Below are 20368 nucleotides of genomic sequence, written 5' to 3' on the forward strand. Positions count from 1 at the left end.
CATATTGAAATTCTGCCTTAGCCTGCATCGGGCTTTTCCTTCTGACCTAGTGCCCCTTTCTGAAAATAGGAAGTTGCGTCGGAAGGAAAGGCCTTGTGCAGGCTGAGGCAGCGTAATCGCGATTACTGATTTGCTTATTACTCATTATTAACATGCAGCCCTGTTAGATATAGATGTTTGTCCTGGATCTAAAGTACTGGTAAAAATTGTATTTATCAGTACTTTGGGTCCAGGACAAAAAACCTAAAGCCTAATATTGGGAGTCAGACAGTAGAAAACTAGTCGAAGATTTGGTGTACCGGCGCCACAGTCCTGCTGTACACTACAGAATTCTATGCAGGTGGAGCATTGTAGATGCAAATTCTGCATTGTGTAGCTGTACAAAATTTTTAGTTTTGTTGAGCAGGTTTAAGAATGAACATGTATAGGCAGAGGAGAGCACATTTACAAATGTTTCAAATTGTTCCTGATATAACTTTGTTTTTGAAGCCTTACTTTCAAAACATTGGACAAACAGAATTTGTAGATATCAGATTTATGTTTATCTAATCATGATGATCATATCTACTTGTAGATGTTGTAAGGCTTTTATAATCTATGTACAGTTTATCAGTTGTCACTGCTGTGACCCTCTTCCATGTGACCATGTTTCATTATGACACTCAAGTGTCAGCTTACTATAACAATTAACACCCAAAAGTACTAGGCAGCTGTTATGTCCATGGTGTAAAGGTTGATTGCATAACAACCATTACTTAAACTGCCTTGAATTAACTTAATACTAAAAACAGTGATTTGTTCTTTTACAGGGACTGGTAATATAGTTGCCATAATGATCGGTAATACAAAAGGTGCAGAAATTGTAAGCCAAATCAAGAGGGGTTACCAAGTGAGCATGATCATTGAAGTGGGAAAGAAGCATGCCCCCTGGATGAATCACTACTCCATCTTTTTTGTCTCGGTGTCCTTCTTCATCGTCACGGCCGCAACGATAGGCTACTTCATCTTTTATTCTGCCAGAAGATTGAGGATCACCAGGGCCCAGAACAGGAGGCAGGTGGGTAGTAGCTTCTTACTATCCATGTATTTTTCAATGCCATTTATCGGTGTTAGTTTTCCTGAGGATGAGCTAGGCCTGGGTTGTTCTGTGGTGTATTAAGACCTATTTGACTCCTCCTTATTTGACTTCTGTAAATTAGTTTTAAAAGGGGACTGATGGAGTCATATTTAGTTTTTATGGTAGATGGGTTTTCATTTCTCTTTCTTCTTCCCCAAATCTTGTTTTTTTTTTTTTTTGTATAAATGTATATGTGCCCAATGGCCTGAAAAAATGGAACCACCAACATTTTCCCAAATAACACAAAAAATGTCCTAATGCAGCAGAAACTGCCTGAAATTCGAGACATTTAAATACTCCATTTTTCAACAGGATGGAACTCCAGTACATTGAGCTTGCAAAACAGTTGAGCTCTTAATTAATGAAACCCCATATTCATTGAACCAACAGCTCAGTGGCATTGAAGACTTGTGAATGTGTAAAGGTTGAAGGAGGACACTTGAACACAAATTATGAATTAATTAAGAAAGAAACCATTATATTGATTTTCAAAGGACATACTAAATGTTTAACAGTTGTGAAGTATTTTGAAGCAATACATAAATATCAAAATATGGCCATACATGCACTGGCCCTGAAGTTTTTCTGTTGATAAGTCTTACAAAGTTTGCAGGATCGTGTAACATATTTTTAAGTTGAAGTACATAAGAACATAAATGTTTCCATAATGGGACAGACCGAAAGTCAGTCAAGCCCAGTATCCTGTTTACAGAAGTTGCCAATCCAGGTCACAAGTATCTGGCAAGATCCCAAAACAGTGCAATACATTTTATGCTTCTTATCCCAGAAACTAGTAATGAAGGCCTGTTTCTGGCAGGAATGAAACGGGCGCTAGCAAAGTCCTCCGATGGCCGGCATAGGCCCCGCCCATCCCGCGGACGTGAACGGCGGCACCCCCTCCAAAATCGGCAACCCCCCCCCCCCCCCCTCTACTACCCTCCCCTCCTCTTACCGGGGCCGCAGCGGCAGAATTGTGGGCAAGGTAGTTCGGAGATTCCGCTGCCTTCCGTTGTGTTCGCTATGAGCTCTGTTCCCTGACTGTCTGGTCCCGCCCTCATTTCCTGTTGGGCGTGACCAGAGAGTCAGGGCACAGAGCTCATAGCGAAGACAAAGGAAGGCAGCAGAATTTGTGAGCTACCTTGCCCCTCAGTTCTTGCGCCGGGACCCCGGTAAGAGGAAGGGAGGGTAGCAGATGGGGGCTAGCGATTTGGGAAGGGGGGGACCGTGCACGTAGGGGGATGGGCGGGGCCTATGTCGGGGAGGGGAGTGCCGTTGCGCGGATGGAGGGATGGCTGAGAGACAGATGGGAGTGGTTTGTCGTTTTTGGAGGGGGGGGGTGACGTGCAGGGGCATCTGTGAAAGTAAGACGGGGGGGGGGGGCGACGCGTAGGTACTGTATGGGAATGGCAACTGCGTTGGGGAGTGGAAAGAGCTTGTGTTCATTATGACCCGCCCTCGACGTCATAACGTTGTGACATGAGGGCGGGGCACAGATGGTTACTAAAAGTGGTTACAGAGCTTCAAACTTACAGATCCTGAAGCCACAAAGTGAGCCTTAGAACGTTGAGGTTGCTTTTTATGTGCAGATGGGGCGTGGCTGAGGACGGGTCTATGAGTGAGGGTGATAGCCTAGCCTACAAACAGTACAGGAGTTCAGTGCTTCACTGTCAGGGAGTGAGGTTCAGAACGTTTGAGGGGGGATTTGAGCTTCAGAACATTTGAGGGGGATTTTATTTATATAGATAAGCATTCAGTATATGTATATATCCCTGCTTCTCCACGGAGAAAAGGAGGTATTATAATCTTCTCTGTGGACAAGCAGGAGTACAGATTCTCACCAGTTGGTCTTCTGACGGAACCTAGTGCTGCTTTCTTTAGCAGTGTGGCTGTAGTGAACTGTTAGGTTGTTATCACTTTCTATCAGCAGATGGACATAGACAAACAGATCTTATCCAGTGACATCACTGTTACATAGGGGCTGTGCTTAGTGGAAAGCTCCAGTGGGCCTCTGCCAAAGTAACAGGTCTCAGAAATCACACTCATTAACCCATCAGCTATAATAAATTCCATTTCCTCTTCCTCCCACGGCCCCCCCCCCCCCCTCCCCCCCCCCCCCAAACATTAGAGAGAAAAATCACCATGAGAACCATCAGCCAGAGTCTGCAGTGTTTGTGCTCCTCAGGCCGTGCCCCCAGCCACTGCTTCTACTTCATAAAGGACACTTAAGAAACATACTCGTGCATCCTTTGCTGGCAGCACCAACTGATTCTGACCTCCCTTTTCTGTTGGTGATTCTCTAGTGGAGCAGTAGTGTACCCACAAGCTTGAACTGTCTTTAGCACTCACCTTCATCCTGAGCTCCTTGTTCCAGAGCTTCCTTTCAGTTAAGAGACTTCTGTGCATTTATGCCGCAGAGGAATTTAAATGTTTGGGAAGCTGTGGCCTACTAGGACAATTTCTTTTGAGAGGGTTCTTTGGATTGCAAACTGGTTCCAGATTCTTCTGAAAAAGCAAGACTGCAAGTTCCTGTAAGGCAACAGCACAAACCCAGGACTACATCAGACCTCTTGTGTGTATATGGAGCCATTGGCAAAATTTAGTTATTGAATAAGCGCCCATGGTTCCCTCATTCCCAGACTCCATTCTCCCTCAGCTATTTCATTTTGTTGTTTAAGTAAGAGGACAGATTTAAACAGAAGGTAGGCATTCTTAAAGAATAGTTCATTAATAAGTCACCAAATAATGTAACCAGGTGCCTGACTTGTGGTAAATTCCACTGTATTATGGTTGTAATATATAGGCAATCATCAGGTAAGTCTTTGATAGTGCTGATGTTGCATTTAGGACTGTAGGTTCAGTTGACGCTGGTGTAAACACAAGGAGCAGGGTGACTTGTATGACTTTCTTCTTTTTTTAATCTGCATGGAATAAGTGGTAAAAGGTGAAGGCAATATTGGAATTTTTTGAAATCTTGTCTTGCTGGTAGAGTAGGTCAGTGATTGACAGAAGTAGAGGCCTGAGGAATTAAATACATCGGCGCCTAAGGCAGTGTTTTTCAACAGGTGTGCTGTGGGGAGTCTGGGAATCCCTTCCAGATAACCCAGAAAATTGCATGGTGCCTATGATCATCTTCCTCCCATCCCTTGGGTATCTCTCCGCTCCGATCTTCAAACTTTGCGGTCGCTGGCAGTTATTAGAATGGTACTTCCTCTGATGCGACTTCCTTTTTTGCCGCATGAGAGGGACGTGAAAGAGGAAAACCCTCGGGATGGCCAGAGGAAGGTCTGTTCTAAAAGCTGCCGGCAAAGCAAAGTTCAAAAGAATCGGAGAGCAGACGGCCGAGGGGTGGTTTGAGGAAGGTAGGAGAAGAGATTAGACCTGAGGGAGTGGGGGGAGACAGGCTGCACATGTTTGTGAGAGAAGGGGAGATGAGATAGATTTGAGAAGGAGGCAGAGAAATTGAGGAAAGCTAAATGTTAAAAATCAGAACAAGACAGGGCAGGAGGTTAGAAAAGAAATTTCAAATGGAAAGGAAGCCCTGAAAATAGAGTTAAGAGGACAAAACGGAAGAAAGCAGTGCCAAAGATTGGGAGCAGGATGATTAGAATAATAAAATCACCAGACTACAAAGGTAGGAAAAATTATTTTATTTTCAGCCTAGCAATTGAATTAATGTTGAGAATTTGCATCTGTCAGCTTTATTTGCACTGTACAGGAGGACAATGTGCAGCCTCTGGTATCTCTGCTTTCAGTTTTTGTCTACATATTTTTTGCAGTTCCCTATTTTGTATCAGCTGAGTCGTTCTGCATCTGCAACTAAGGTGAAGGATTCTGCCGATATGTGATGTCCTCAGGAGTGGTTGCGTTTCGCTTCTGCCCTTCACAGCTATGTCCTAAAGTGCTTTTTGAGTGCTTTTGCGGCGTTTTTTTCCACCTTGCTCCCTGAGCTGCTGGCTGGCTTCCTGCAGTGGGGTGCTTGCACCTACCATGCCTCCCGTCTACAAGCCATTATTAAAATGGACTTGGAAAAATCCACTGCTTATTTCTAGGATAAGCAGTATCAAATGTTTTGTACTGTTTTGGGATTTTGCCAGGTACTTGTGACCTGGTTTGGCAACTGTTGGAAACAGCATACTGGGCTTGATGAACCTTCTATCTGTCCCAGTATGGCAACTTATACACTTATGACACCGATGTATGCGGCCCTGGTGTTGACTGCTACCCAAGTCAGTACCCCTTCGACATCGGTGGAGGAAGCTTTGCCAGGCTCAAGGCGGTAACCGACTTCTCGACACCCCTCTCGGGGACATTGTTCCTCTAAGTCAAGGAAGGCTTGGTCTTCGACCTCCCATGAGGAGTTTTTGACACCGATAAGTGGGAGTCTGAGGAAGATCCACGGTATTTCTCAGAGGATGTCTTATGGCATCCCCTCCGACCCCCCCCCCCCCCCTCCACTGATATGGAGAAAGTCTCCACCCAAGAGCCTGTCCTTCCTCTCTTTTGTCAAGGAAATGGTGGCTGCCATTCCATTTCCTTTGGAGGTGGAGGATGAACCCAGGGCCAAGATGCTCGAGGACCTGGACTATGAGTCTCCTAGAACGGCTGTGACAGGATTGCAGGATATTTTCGTGCAGAACTGGGAGTCCCCTCTGTCCTGGTGGTGCCGAAGATCGATACCATGTACTGGATTCACAGCATCCCTGGGTTTGATAAGCCTCAGTTGTCTCATCATTCCCTTGTGGTTGAATCCACCCTCAAAAGGTCCAAGAGTTCTAGGGCCTATGCTTTGGCGCCCCCGGGCAGAGAAGCTAGAACCTTAGACATTTTTGGCAGGAAGATGTTTCAGGCCTCTATGCTCATGTCAGTTATACAATCATACCAGCTGTTCATGAGCATCTGCTTGCGGGATAAGGTGCATGAGATGCTAGATTTTACTGACTCCCACCGGATTAGACTGAGTTGCTTTGCCTGTTGGTCAAGCAACAGAAGGCATGTCACAAGTTCTTGGCCAGGGGCGCCTAGGACACTTGATGTGGCGTCCAGGATCTCTGCCCAAAGTATAGCAATTGCAAACTGCCATGGCTGTTTGTCTCTGACTTGGAACCAGCGGTTCAGCAGAGATTGGCGGAAGCCCCCTGCTTTTTGGAGAGATGGTTGCTGACCAGATCGAGAAACACACTGATACCATCTCCTCTCTCACACTGGGCACCTTGTGTATCCACTTCCTCCTCTAGGAGTTTTTTTTTTGGCAAGTTAAGAAGGGGTGTTGCATAGATACGCTGCCACTTCTCGTTTGCCTCCACAGGCTCAGCTCTAGCATGCTCATTCTCATCAACATCGTGTGCCTAAGGCCCCTACTGCTCCCCAGTCAAAGCAAGGGATGAGCTTTTGACTGGCTTCTCCTCCTTACTTACAAATGCACTCACTCTGCTGCTCCTCACTGCCTCTCTACCCTCATCTCCCCCTACGTTCCTGCCCGTGACCTCCGCTCACATGACAAATCCCTCCTCTCAGTTCCCTTCTCCACCACTGCCAACTCCAGGCTCCGCCCATTTTACCTTGCCTCACCCTATGCCTGGAACAATCTTCCTGAACCCCTACGCCAAGCCCCCTCCCTATCCATCTTCAAATCCTTGCTTAAAGCTCACCTCTTCAATGCTGCTTTCGGAACCTAACCTTTCGAACATATAGACTGCCCCAATCTGCCTGACCTATCAGATTGACTGTACATTTGTCTCTTAGATTGTAAGCTCCTTGAGCTGGGACTGTCCTTCCATGTTAAATTGTACAGCGCTGTGTAACCCTAGTAGCGCTTTAGAAATGTTAAGTAGTTGTTAAGTAGTAGTAGTAGCATAGCCACTGTTCCAATGTCTGTGCTAGATGACTTACTGGTCGGGGGGGGGGGGGGGGGGAGGCTGAACTTTTTTTCACGAAAGGTGGCCCCTTATCACCTCCGACTGGTGGGTTTTTCAAATAGTCCGTCTGCGATATGCCCTCAGTTGGCATCAGAAACCTCCAAATTGCCCACCAAAAGCTCATTTCTTCATCTCTCAGCATGAGCAGGTCCTTGCAGAGGAACTCAGCCCATATGAAGGTCCATGCAGTCGAGCCTGTTCCACCAGGGGAGGAAGGGCCGGGGATTCTATTCAGGTACTTCCTCGTGCAAAAGAAGACGAGGGATGCGTCCCATCCTAGACCTGGACAAAGAAAAGTTCATGATGGTGTCCCTGGGCCCCCTTCTACCCATGATTCAAGAAAACGATTGGCTATGCTCTCTGGACTTAAAGGATGCATATGTGCACATCCCGATACTTCAGCCCACTGGAAGTATCTACGGTTTCTGTTGGGAACACAGCACTTCCTGTACCATGTGTTGCCATTTGGCCTTGCGTCAGCTCCCATGATATTTACCAATGTCTGGTGGTAGTTGCAGCGCCACTACGCAGACTTGGGAGTCCGTGTTCCCTTATCTCGACGATAGTCTGGTGAAGAGCACGACAGAGAATGGTGCTTGGGAGTCAATGTGGACGACTATTCAGATGCTTGAGCTACTTGGGTTCGTTTTAAACTACTCCAAGTCCCATCTACACCCTGCCCAGCAATTGGAATTCATTGAACCCCTGCTTGATACACACAAGGTTCGAGTCTTCCTCCTGGGGCCGAGCAGGTACTCTAGTCACACTGGCTTATCGGGTTCGAATCTACTACTACTACTACTTAACATTTCTAGAGCGCTACTAGGGTTACGCAGCGCTGTACAATTTAACAAAGAGAGACAGTCCCTGCTCAAAGAGCTTACAATCTAATAGAATCTCTTAACATGTCATGCTTGGCAGATGTTGCAGTTGTTGGAACACATGATGTCTGTGGTTTTTTATGTGACTTTATGACACGCCTTCACATGAGAACGACTCAGTGGACCCTAGCTTCTCAGTGGGGCCAGGCCATAGGGAACCTGGAAGATGCCATTCCAAGTGTCACCGGAGCTTGCTCACTCTTCATTGTGGTGGACCATTCAATCAATTTGACTTTGTAACTTACATTTAAAATTTCTCAGCCACAAATGTGCTGACGATTGATGCATCTCGCCTCGGTTGGTGAGCCCATGTAGATGGGCTTCACTCGAGGTTCTTGGTTTGCCCTATCTCCTTTAACTTTGGGCTATTTGGAACGCTCTAAAGGCATGTAGAGATCAGCTGTCTCACCAAATTATACTAATTCAAACACAGGTTGCAATGTATTACATCAACAAGCAGGGGGAGCACCGGATCACACCCTATGTATTGGGAGGCTATTTGGATGTGGCATGGCATAGTATGATCCTTCGTGCCACTTATCTGGCGGGCAAAAACAGCCTGGCTGACAGACTGAGCAAGGTCATTCAACTACACGAGTGGTTTCAACATGGGCATGCCCGCAAGATATTCAGAGTGTGGCACCCCCTTGGTCGATCTCTTTGCCATTCATCTCAGTCACAAGGTCCCTCAGTTCTGTTCCAAACCAGGCCCACGACAGACTAGTGTCACATGCCTTCCTCTTTCATTGGGGGACAGGTCTTCTGTATGTGTATCCTCCCATACCTCTTGTGGGGAAGACTTTCTTGAAACTCAAGACCGCGGGACCATGATACTGGTCGCTGTTTAGTGGTCTCGACAGATCGGTCCCCTCTTCTCCTAGGCCCGTTTTCTTCTCTTCCAGGCTGTGCTCTCACATTGTTTGTATATAGTTTCAGGTTAATCTGCTATGTCCTCGCTGTTGTGAGGCCCAGTTGACCAATGGTGGTTATTTGGTGAGCTTAATAGCCAAGGATTCCTCATATATGTGAGAATAAATAGGCCTGCATGTCCTCATAGAAAGTGAAGATGCTTACCTGTAGCAGGTATTTTTGAAGGAGAGCAGACCTTATATTCTCACAACCCTCCAGCCTCCCCTTGGAGTTGTCTCCTTTTTTTGTCTTTTTATTTTTTATGCTGTAATATTGAACTGTTGTAATCATTCTCTTATGGCAGGCGAGATGGCACTTACACAGTAAAGCATGTCTTATACTCCACAAAGCTATTAGCTTCTCATAAGCTGTGGACCGGGCAATACAGGCTCACCTTACCCATATGTGAGAATGTAAGGCCTGCTGTCTTCTTCAGAATACCTGTTACAGGTAAGTATCTTTGCTGTGTGGGTTAGATTCCAGTGGTGGTCCTTGTTAGTGTGCCGCAAGATGAGAGAGGTTGAAAATTGCTTGCCTAAGGGGTAGACTGAGTTTTTCAGTAATGTGGGTGAAGGTGATAACAGTGGAGATGAAAACGGTAACGGAATTCAAACATGAGTGGGATAAACATAAAGGAATCCTGTGCAGAAGGAAGGGATCCTCAGGAGCTTAGCCTAGAATGGGTGGCAGAGCTGGTGGTTGGGAGGCAGGGCTAGTGCTGGGCAGACATATACGGCCTGTGCTGGGGCTGGTGGTTGGGAGGCGGGACTAGTGCTGGGCAGACTTATACGGCCTGTGCTGGGGCTGGTGGTTGGGAGGCGGGACTAGTGCTGGGCAGACTTATACGGTCTGTGCCAGAGCCGGTGGTGGGAGACAGGGATAGTGCTGGGCAGACTTATACGGTCTGTGCCAGAGCTGGTGGTTGGGAGGCGGGGTTGGTGATTGGGAGGCGGGGATAGGGCTGGCCAGACTATACGGTCTGTGCACTGAAGAGGACAGTACAAATAAAAAAGTAGCACATATGAATTTGTCTTCTTGGGCAGACTGGATGGACCGTGCAGGTCTTTTTCTGCCGTCATCTACTATGTTACTATGTCTTCTGGGAGAGCTCTATTCTTTTATTTGGTAATCTAATAGAACAGTAATACCTAGTAATGTCCTGAAATATCCCATGTTAGCATCAAATGTATAATTTTATGATAAAATTAGGAATCCTAGCAGGGCAATTGTGACCCATGATATGCTGGAAAACCAAATATTAAAACAGACTGAGAAGTAAGGCAGTGTTTAAATTGTTGAACTGGACTTTCAGTCACATTTGGTACTCCTTAGCTTGGTGTGTTGGCTGTAAATCAGCAACACGTGTGGCAACTTTGAAAATATTTGTACAGAACTTTGGGTAGGGCTTGTTGTAGTGGAATGTAAACTTGTACTAAAGTTGCTTTCGCATTATTTGTTCTTTGAACATAAGGTATCGGCTGCTAGACAGTTTTGTCAAGCTCTAAAATGTACTAAGGGCCTTGAACACTAAGGGCCTTTTTTATCAAGCCTGTAGTGGAGTGTAAACTTGTACTAAAGTTGCTTTTGCTGTATTTGTTCTTTGAAAATCAGCTGCTTATCAGTTAATGAGTTTTCCCAAGCTCCAAGGGGGGTATTTCCTCTCTTAAAAAAGTGGTTCTATAATACCTGACTGAAGACGCACTGGAATGGCTATCTTGGGAACGGGGTATAAATGAAGGTTCTTAGTGGATGATCCCAGCCAATTCAAACTGAAAGATTACAGGTTTAGGGGATAGTATATGGGTCCATTAAAAACTATACAAAAAAAAATATGAAAATAGAACCTTCAATTAAGATAGAAAACAAATTGATGCTCTAAAGGTAATCAAATATTTTATACAGAGGCCCAGTCAGCCTTAGCATTTATCAAGCTAATTTGGCTACTGTGTTCATTTTTATTTTATTTGGTGCTCTTGTAGCTGTGTGCAGTGGTTTGTGAAGGGCAGCATGCTTAGTCCTGACTATACTTAGTAACTTTCCTGCATGACTGCCATTTATTGGGCTTTTTATCAGCAATCTTGTTTGCTGGAACTTCCCTTTGGCCAGCTGTTCAGAGAAGGCTGAGTTGTTAGCTGTGCTAAAGAGCAAGAGGGGAGGGTTTGCTGATGGGTGGACTCCTTTATCTCACACTTATTTTCATTCTGCTGCCAGCTTCATTTCAGGTCTTTATCTGAAACCTGGTTTGAATAACACTTGCAATTTTTAAAAAATGCAGTTTAGCTGTGGATTTTGCCTTCCAATAAGCTTTTGTAGATTGGAAGAAGGACTGTGATGTTCTGCCAGGTCACTGGTCTGGAACTTCTTTTGCATTTTGTTTCTTTCTCCCCCATTGTGGCTGGAATGGAAGGTAGAGGCTGGTGCTAAGCTCGGCCCAGTATCCATCCCCTTTTTCATAATAGAAAGTTACCATAGGAGCCAGCTCTGTGGGTACTTGAGCACTCCCAATATTGAGCAGATTCCTTGACTGTATCCAGCGATGGGATCGTTTCCATTTGGTTTAGCATCCCAATTGTTTTGAAAAGTTGGGCTCCTATGAAAGTTACCATTATTTTTCTTTCCGGATGTCTTTTTTTCCCCCCTATGTTCTTCATCTTTTGAAAGCTTATAGGTGGACATTTAAAAGAAAATAGCTTCTCTGTTTTTTGGAAAAATACAAAACCAAGATCTGCTAGGTGTATGCATATCAGAAGGTGGTTTTAATATGTGAAGACTCTTAATCAGAAAACAGTTTTCAAAAAATAGTAGTGGTGTGGTAGCTGTTAGTCCACTCTTTCTAGCCACTGTTTTGACATCTTTGCAGGTGACTCAGAACTTTATAGCTCGCTGAATCATCCATACCTCAAAAGATTTGATCACATTTCTATGGTTTTGGGACCTCTTCATTGGTTACCAGTTTTTACTTTAATTTTTAAGATTTAAAAAAAAGTGAAGTACTTTTGATTTTTATCAACTACTTTGAACGTATATAAGCCTGCCAGGACTTTGAGATCTGCTGATAAACTGTTTCTAGAAATCCCTAGTTTTTGTGTGGTTATCCTGCTTGATCTGAGATTTTCTTCATACCAAGTTATGGGTCCCGCTTTATGGAACTCGTTGATCTTCGGAAAATTGATTCATATCCGTCTTTTAGAAAACAGCTTATTTCAGAAGGCATTTTCATAAGTTTATTTTATGAACAGAGTGAAGGCAGGGACTAGCTGTTGATTATTTGTAATGTGACTTTTCTGATTTGTTCCGTTTTAGTTTGATGTTGACTTGCTTATGTATTTTAATTAAGTGATAAATATTGATTATTTTGATAACATTGTAATCCACTAGGAACTATAAACTGAACAGAATATAAATATTTTAAATAGAACAAACAGTATAATTGGTGTACAATTCTTAAATCATTATGTTTCTGTGATATAACTTTCCAACTTTTGATATTTGAATTTTGTTTCTTAGCCACTACCATCTTGTGCTTGTAAGTAAGATACAACATATTCCGCCACATATTGTCCTAGTTATTTGATAGATTTTCTTAGTTTAATCCACAAAACTTAACAGATGGGACTCATTAGAGATCCAGTCTGAGGCCAGCCGGGTTTCCCAGTTCCACTCCAGCTACAATGGAAAAGGGAAACAAATTCTGAAAGGTTTGGGGTGATGACAAAAAGTTCCAGGCCAGTGACCTGGGCAGAAAATCGTTCTGCCTCTGGGTTTCTGCTATGTAGTGACATTATCCATATGTAGAAGTTTGGCTGTTGAGGTGCCTCCCCCTCCCCCATTTAGTCTAATGATCTGTGGTTAATGTTTTTCTCCTTGACTGACCAAAACAGAGAATTTCTCACAATCATCAACAGCACACAACCACAGCAAAGGAGACAAAGATCACACAGACAATATTCAAAAGTTCTTTATTCCCATCCACAGACTTAATATGGGCCTGTGTTTTGGCCGAAAGGCTTGCCTCAGGAGTCTCTTATGGGATTTAATGGTAATGTATAATGTTTCTGTTGTCCATAATAGATTAGTAGTTTCCTTAGCATCCTTTTGGACCGACCCAGAATATGACTCATGGGTTGTGCACACCTTCCAGCAGGTGGAGCCCGAGAAACTCTGACTCTAGAGAGAGCCAGTAAGAGCCCTGGCTAGCTAGAGAAAGATCCAGTATTCAGTCTCCAGCAGGTGGAAGGTGGTGAGCCCTTTGGTCTCTTTTCTCTATCTCTATGCGTTTCCTCCACGGCCTTTTCTGGGCAGAGTGAGTCAGAAGATAGAGGCACACGGGGCGAGTAATCCTGGTGGTTCCAGATTGGCCTCGCAGGCCGTGCTATGCTGACCTTCGTCATCTTCTGGTTGGTACTTCTCTTCAGCTTCCACAGTCTCTGGATCTTCTGGTCCAGGGTCCGGTAGTTCATCTAGATCAGCTTGATTTTGTCTTGTGGCCTGGCTCTTGAGCGGGCACGGTTGACAAGGGAGAGGTTACTCGGCCGCAGTGGTGGCAACTACGTTTAAGTCTCGGTGTAGATCTACCTCGCTAAATTATATCCAGACTTGGAGAGTCTTTGAAGCTTGGTGTGAAGGAGAGAGCTTGGATTTTTTGCTGCAAGGTTTCGACAAAGGCCTGGCTCTGGCTTCTCTTAAGGTACAGATTTCAGCCCTGTCTTGTTTTAGGGGGCACATACAAGGAAGATCTTTGGCTAGTCATCTGGATATTTCTCGTTTTCTGCACGGAGCGGGTCTCATTCATCCTCCTTCATGGGCTATCTTAATTTGGTTCTTTCAGTTCTTTCTGAGACTCCCTTTGAACCATTGGGGCCCTGTACGCTGAAAGATCTGATGCTCAAGATGGTGTTTTGGTAGCCAATGCTTCGGCCAGGAGAGTTTCAGAGTTGCGGGCTTTATTCTAGCTCTACTTTTTTGGAATTTTCTAAGGAGCCAGTGGTTTTATGCCCCGTTCCTTCCTTTCTGCCTAAGGTTGTGTCGAGATTTTATTTGTCCCAATCGGTGGTGGTACCGGTGCTAGGTTCTGCTTCCGGGTCGGAAGATCAGAGAACACTCGAGTGTTTAGATGTCAGACTGGTTTTGAAGCACTATTTGTCAAAGACTGAGGAGTTCAGGCGAACGGACCATCTTCCTGCTGATTGGAGGTTCCCGTAAGGGGCTAGTAGTGTCAAAACCGACTATTTCTTGGTGGCTTAAGGAGATGATAGCTTTCCCTCCTAGAAGGTATGCAGATGCAATTTCTTCAGGGGTGAAGGCTCATTCTACCAGGGGACAAGCAGCATCGTGGGCAGCACACTGGTACCTCCTGTGGAAATTTGTAAAGCAGCGACTTGGTCCTCCTTACATTCATTTGCAAAGCATTACAGATTGGATGTTCAGTGTTGGCAGGAAGCGGACTTTGGCGCAAAGGTATTTACGACAGGCTTGTTGGGGTCCCTCCCATGAAAATAGTGCTTTGTTACTTCCCATCAGTCATATTCTGGGCTGGTCAGGAGGGATGCTAAGGAAGGAGAAATTAGTTCTTACCTGTTAATTTGCTTTTCATTAGTCCCTCCGGACTGGTCCAGATCCCTTCCTCTTGCTGTTTGTTCTGGGTCAGTTCAGTGTTTTCGAGTTTGGTTCATGTTCATAAAGAGCTGTTGTGTGCGTTGGCAGTTGGTTTGAAAAAAAAAAAAGACTAATAATGCATAAATGTAGGACACCCCCAAAGTTTGTGGGCCGTTAGTTTTCTTTTGTGTCTTGGTGGCTACTCAGGTTGCCTGGGTGCACAGAAGTTTTTCCTTTTCTCCTTTCTTCTGCTTTGGTACTGTAATACTGGATCTTTAGCTAGCTAGGGCTCATATTGGCTCTCTCTAGAATCAGTTTCTCAGTCTCCACCTGCTAGAAGTCATGCACAACCCATTAGTCTTATTCTGGGCTGGTCCGGAGGGTCTAAAGGAAAGCAATTTAACAAGTAAGAACTAATTTTTCCTTTGTCAACACACAGCTGGATGTTCTCTAACTCATACAGAATTTTCACCGTATGAGTGAGTCTGTGGATGTGCATAAAGGACTTTAACTTTGAGTATCATCCGTGTGATCAAGAGGTGTAGTAAGTGCATTGAATTAATCTGCTGTGTAGTTAACATGCAGTAACGATTTTTTTTCTGCATTAACTGGATTGCATAATGCTGGGAAACCCCACTATAGTTAACATAGAGATTTTGCATTATTGTGTGCTAATGGTTTGACATACAATAGGGTAAATCAGATTCAGGTGACAGAACAGAATATACAAACATGAATTCAGAAAGTAACAAGTAACAGTTAAGCCTGTGCCTTGCTGATGCATCAGGAGACCGAAGTATATGCTGAATATGCAAAGCCAAAGGTGGGTTTTAAGGACAGTTTTAAACTTTGCAGGAGAAGGTTCTATGCATAAAGGCTGGGCCAAAGAATTCCACAGGGTGGGAGTAAAAAAGAATGCCAAATAAGGAGTAGAGACAATGCTGGTAGAGAGAAGAGGGATGCACTTGAATGGAGTAGGTGGAGTGATTGGTATGGAAACCAGCAAGAGGATAAGTAATGTGAGGTGCCTCTTTAAAAATAAAGAAATAAAATGGCACAATGAGTAAGCATAAATTGAAAATGCAGATGTACTGGAAGCCAGTGAAACTTATGAAGATCAAATTACGTTTTCTGTCTTTCAGCATGACGCAGAACTCATTTGGCCAGTTTCTGAATAGGTTGTAAGTGCTTAAGGGAATATTGTGGTAGACCAGCAAGGATCATGTTGCAATCATTAAGATGCGATGTAACCACACAGCAACCACAAAACTTTAACGCAGTTTAGTAAATGATGCTCCCTAATCTTGTAATGTCATTGTGGCTTCAGCAGGCCTATCAAAAGTATCTTGTTCATGTCAGTCAGTGACACATGTGGACACATTATAACAGCTGCTGTGTTCAGTGCAATAAATAGGTTTAATTCTGCATCCATCTCCCAAACGTTTTTTGGAAGCAGGGGGAAATGTTTTTTTTTCCTCTTTTCCTTTTCCTTCTCTGTTGGTGTCTTTCTCCCTGCCTCTTCCCAGACCTCAGTCTAGTCTCTTCTTTCCCATGCCACTCTAGCTTCTCCCATGGTCAAGAGCAGCGACCGGTGGTCTTCCCTTAATTGTAAGGGACTGTCTAAGGCTACAGCATTGAGCAGCAGCTGTCAGGAGCCAAATTTTAGACCATGGCATCCAGGATCTCCCCCTTCCCCCAAAAATAGACAAGAAAGAAGTGTAGTATAGCTTTAACCATTCAAAAGTTGCATTTTTTAAAATACTCGGAGAAGTTGTATATAGTTACATATGCCACCAGTTATCACTGGACATCATAAACCATAACCAAGAATTCTCCCCCATCTTATACAACTTTCCCATCCTGAGACCCAATGTACATGCCCCCATGAGCCTCATTTGAGATTTGTTCTATTATAGACAATTCAAACAGAAAAAAAACAAATCCAGAACCATAACATCAAACACTGATACAGCCAAAGGGTATGGTTTTTAAACTATTACTCTTTTTTTTAATGACTGGAAAAGTTCATTATACCGATGGCTTGGTAACTTCCGCAGCTTTGATTTTATTTTCTTCAATATAGTTATCTAACCATATCACTCAAGTGAGGAGCAGTTTAATTGTCGAGATATCAAAAGTCCTAGTTAGTTGAAAATATAAAAGAACTTGCCAAAGGCCAATGTATGAAGTATGATTGCACAAAGTAGGTTAAATATTTACTTTGGCCCAAAGCAGTTCATGATGCATTTCTTAGTGTGTAGCACAAGTCCATTAGTCATTAGCAGGGAAAAATCATAGGGTATCTCTTGAATTCCTCCTTTCACTTCTTTTTCAGTGTTCTACACTCTAATCAAAACACTGAAAGTCTTAAGGGCCTGGAGGGATGCAGAGGAGTTAGGGGTGGTTGATATTTCTCACAAAACATTGCAGGATCTGATTTTGTTAAAATAGTACACTCTAACCTCCCCAGAAAATTACTTAAACTACTGTATATACTTGTACTACTGGTATCTGCTCTAAACTGATGTTATGCCAAGCTCTAAAATGCAACCTAAAATACTAAACTAGACCCTAAAACACTGTTTGTATAAAACCCTAACAGACACTTAAAAGGTTACACTATTGTCTAAACTGACTTTGCTAAATAAGTAGAATAATTAAAAAAAAAAAAAAAAAAACCCAGACAATTAAATTCTGTTCAATGCCAAGTTTACCTTTTTCCAAGTTGGAATGTAATTTCCAGCAGGTAAGCCAGTGAGATTTTCCTCCCCTCAGCATATCCTCTCTCAGCACCTCTTCAAGACTAGAAGACTGCAGTGGTGTGACCACATCACACCCTTCCTGCAAAAAATACACTGGCTACCAGTACCTTACAGGGCTAAATTTAAAACTGTGCAAAAAAAGAATAAAAATTCTGCACATAAAATCTACAAATTCTGAAAGTTTGTCATAATTAAACCAATATTACAGCCCTCCTTCCCTGTACATAAATACCATCTACCTTTTTTTGCAACAAATCGTAGAGTTTAATTACACGTTGAGTGAGGAAATATTTTTCTCCGATTCGTTTTAAATTTACTACTGTGTAGCTTCATTGCACTCCCCCTAGTCCTAATATTTTTGGAAAGAGTAAATAAGACTCCTCCAGACTTTTATTGTACATAAGTACATAAGTACATAAGTAGTGCCATACTGGGAAAGACCAAAGGTCCATCTAGCCCAGCATCCTGTCACCGACAGTGGCCAATCCAGGTCAAGGGCACCTCTTTCCCTTCCTCGCACCACTAGGACGTGACCCTCAATATACTACTACTACTACTACTATTTAGCATTTCTATAGCGCTACAAGGCATACGCAGCGCTGCACAAACATAGATGAAAGACAGTCCCTGCTCAAAGAGCTTACAATCTAATAGACAAAAAATAAATAAAGTAAGCAAATCAAATCAATTAATGTGAACGGGAGGGAAGAGAGGAGGGTAGGTGGAGGCGAGTGGTTACAAGTGGTTACGAGTCAAAAGCAATGTTAAAGAGGTGGGCTTTCAGTCTAGATTTAAAGGTGGCCAAGGATGGGGCAAGACGTAGGGGCTCAGGAAACCATATTGATAGCAAGGTATCCATATGTAAATATAGAAAGGGAATATAGCTCTTGGGCTTAATTTGTTTTCCTATATTTTAATCCTTTATGTACCATATTGCATCTTAATTTAGTGTCTAAGGTTTACTAGAGTTCATTTAAGTGTTGAAACTGTGTAGTAGTTTTCATTATATTTTAACTATGTACATCACCTTGATTTTGGCCTTGGCCAAGATTGGTGATCAGGATTTTAAATATAAACATTATTTACCCTTTTAATTTGCGCATATATTTGTGTTTCAGAACAAGTTAAAAGCGGATGCAAAGAAGGCAATTGGACAACTTCAGCTTCGCACTTTAAAGCAAGGAGACATGGTATGCTACATCATAAAAATATTTGATTTCATGCAGATTTACCAGCAGTAGATTTACAATGTGTAGCATAGGTTGCTGACAACACTGAATGGAAGTAAATGCAAAAGCACACACAACGATTTTCATGACATTTTTCTTGGGATAATACTAAAAACAAGTCCCAATTTATAAATAGTTTTCAGAGCAGGCTAAGCAGTTAATAGAATTTGAATAGTAGCTGAACAATACAAAGGTGTGGAGTCCTGTATATTAAGTGTGAGCCAAGAAGCATTTTCACCATGAAGCTTTCACATGTGCAGGGGTACTAACAATATGCATAAGTACCAAGCTGCAGACAACTTATGGGGTCTGCCACAAGAGTGACAGTTGCCATAACAGGCTTTGAGTGGGGTGGGTTGCCAGTGTTGTTCCTAGGCATTCCACAGCAATGGAGGATTACTCAAGGAGCCCCTGAGAGTCTTGAAGCTGGGCCTTTGGTTCCCAACCCGCTGCTCTAACCATTAGGCTACTCCTTTGTCCCTGTCATGTGTAAAAGTGGAAAATATTTAGAAAACCGTGACATCAGCTGTGATATTTTAGGAACTAGGGCAGTGATTGTATCACGCTGGCAGACTTTTTGTTTGTTTCATCTATTTCAGATCTTAGGGAGTTTTTTTTCCTTGCTATTTTATTTTGAGTCTTTTTTTTTTTTTTTTTTCCTTCTGGTTTCCTTTTATTTTTGGTTTGTGTTTTTTTTTTTTTTCCACTGTATCTTTGTCTCCCTGGTAGTATAGCAGCAGCTCTTTCTGTGCTGGGGTGTGACTGCAGCAGACACATCTTGCCTAGACCTGCCACAGTAGAAACAGGACTAGGTCAGTGGCCAGGCACACATTTATGTGCTCAGTTGACCTGGTTATCTGCTAATGTTCCACTCCAATCCACTTGACTGGCATATTCCTAAACTGAGATTGTTTTGGGAAACCATATTGATAGCAAGGTATCCATATGTAAATATAGAAAAGGAATACATTTAGTCCTCCAAAAATAAATACAATTAGGAGTAGCTGAGTGGTTAGAGCAGTGGGCTAAGAACTAGGGTGGCTTAGGGCCCATAGGCACTCTTTGTGACTTTGGACAAGTCACTTAATTCTCCGTTGCTTCGGAAACAAAGAAGAGGGGAGGGGGTGAGCCAAGCCTGGAGCAGAGCAAGAAAAGGGTCCTTCTCCTCGTCTCCTGTTACCCCATTCTCCAGGCCCACCCCAGCTCCCATAGTAACATAGTAAATGACGACAGATAAAGACCTGTACAGTCCATCCAGTCTGCCCAACAAGATAAACTCATTTTACATGGTATGTGATACTTTATATGTATACCCGAGTTTGATTTGTCCTTGCCGTTCTCAGGGCACAGACCGTAGACGTCTGCCCAGTACTGTTCTTGTACTAAGTTCTGAAGCTAACATCGAAGCCCCTTAAAATTTACACTCAAGCCCATCCCTATCTATTCAGTCACGATCAGGGCATAGGCTGTAGAAGTCTGCCCAGCTGTTTCCAATTACCAGTGTCGCTACCCAATCTCCGCTAAGATTCTACGGAACCATTCCTTCTAAACAGGATTCCTTTGCGTTTATCCCACGCATGTTTGAATTCCATTACCATTATCTCCACCACCTCCCGCGGGAGGGCATTCCACATATCCACCACCCTCTCCGTGAAAAAATACTTCCTGACATTGGTCCTGAGTCTGCCCCCTTTCAACCTCAATTCATGTTCTCTAGTTCTGCCGTCTTCCCGTCTCCCAGTTTCACCTTTTTTTTGGTCTAGAAATTAAGCAAATAGAGCTAACAGGCAGATGATCAGAAGCCCTTGGTGGTTTTCATCCTATTAATTTTCATTTCCAATTACCTCTTCCTGCCATTGCAGTGGCAATCTTTTGCTTTGAGTCACATATCAGGGCCCCTTCCAGAATCTTGCCCTTGTGGACCCTAAGTTTAACCACTAGGTGTCGCAGTTGAAAGATG

The 20368-nt window shown here is 43.5% G+C and overlaps 1 protein-coding gene across 3 annotated transcripts in view; it reads left to right on the forward strand.

Annotated features, from left to right (window-relative positions):
- RNF128 (ring finger protein 128) overlaps window positions 1–20368 on the forward strand; it is a 157985-nt gene that overhangs the window by 76738 nt on the left and 60879 nt on the right. For all 3 annotated transcript variants that reach the window (XM_030209016.1, XM_030209017.1, XM_030209015.1), the window contains exons 2-3: window positions 810–1057; window positions 18298–18369. In XM_030209016.1, the coding sequence (XP_030064876.1) occupies window positions 810–1057; window positions 18298–18369 (320 nt within the window). The remainder of the gene's footprint in view (window positions 1–809; window positions 1058–18297; window positions 18370–20368) is intronic.

The sequence above is a fragment of the Microcaecilia unicolor genome, chromosome 7 (assembly GCF_901765095.1).
Source record: "Microcaecilia unicolor chromosome 7, aMicUni1.1, whole genome shotgun sequence".
Classification (NCBI taxonomy): domain Eukaryota; kingdom Metazoa; phylum Chordata; class Amphibia; order Gymnophiona; family Siphonopidae; genus Microcaecilia; species Microcaecilia unicolor.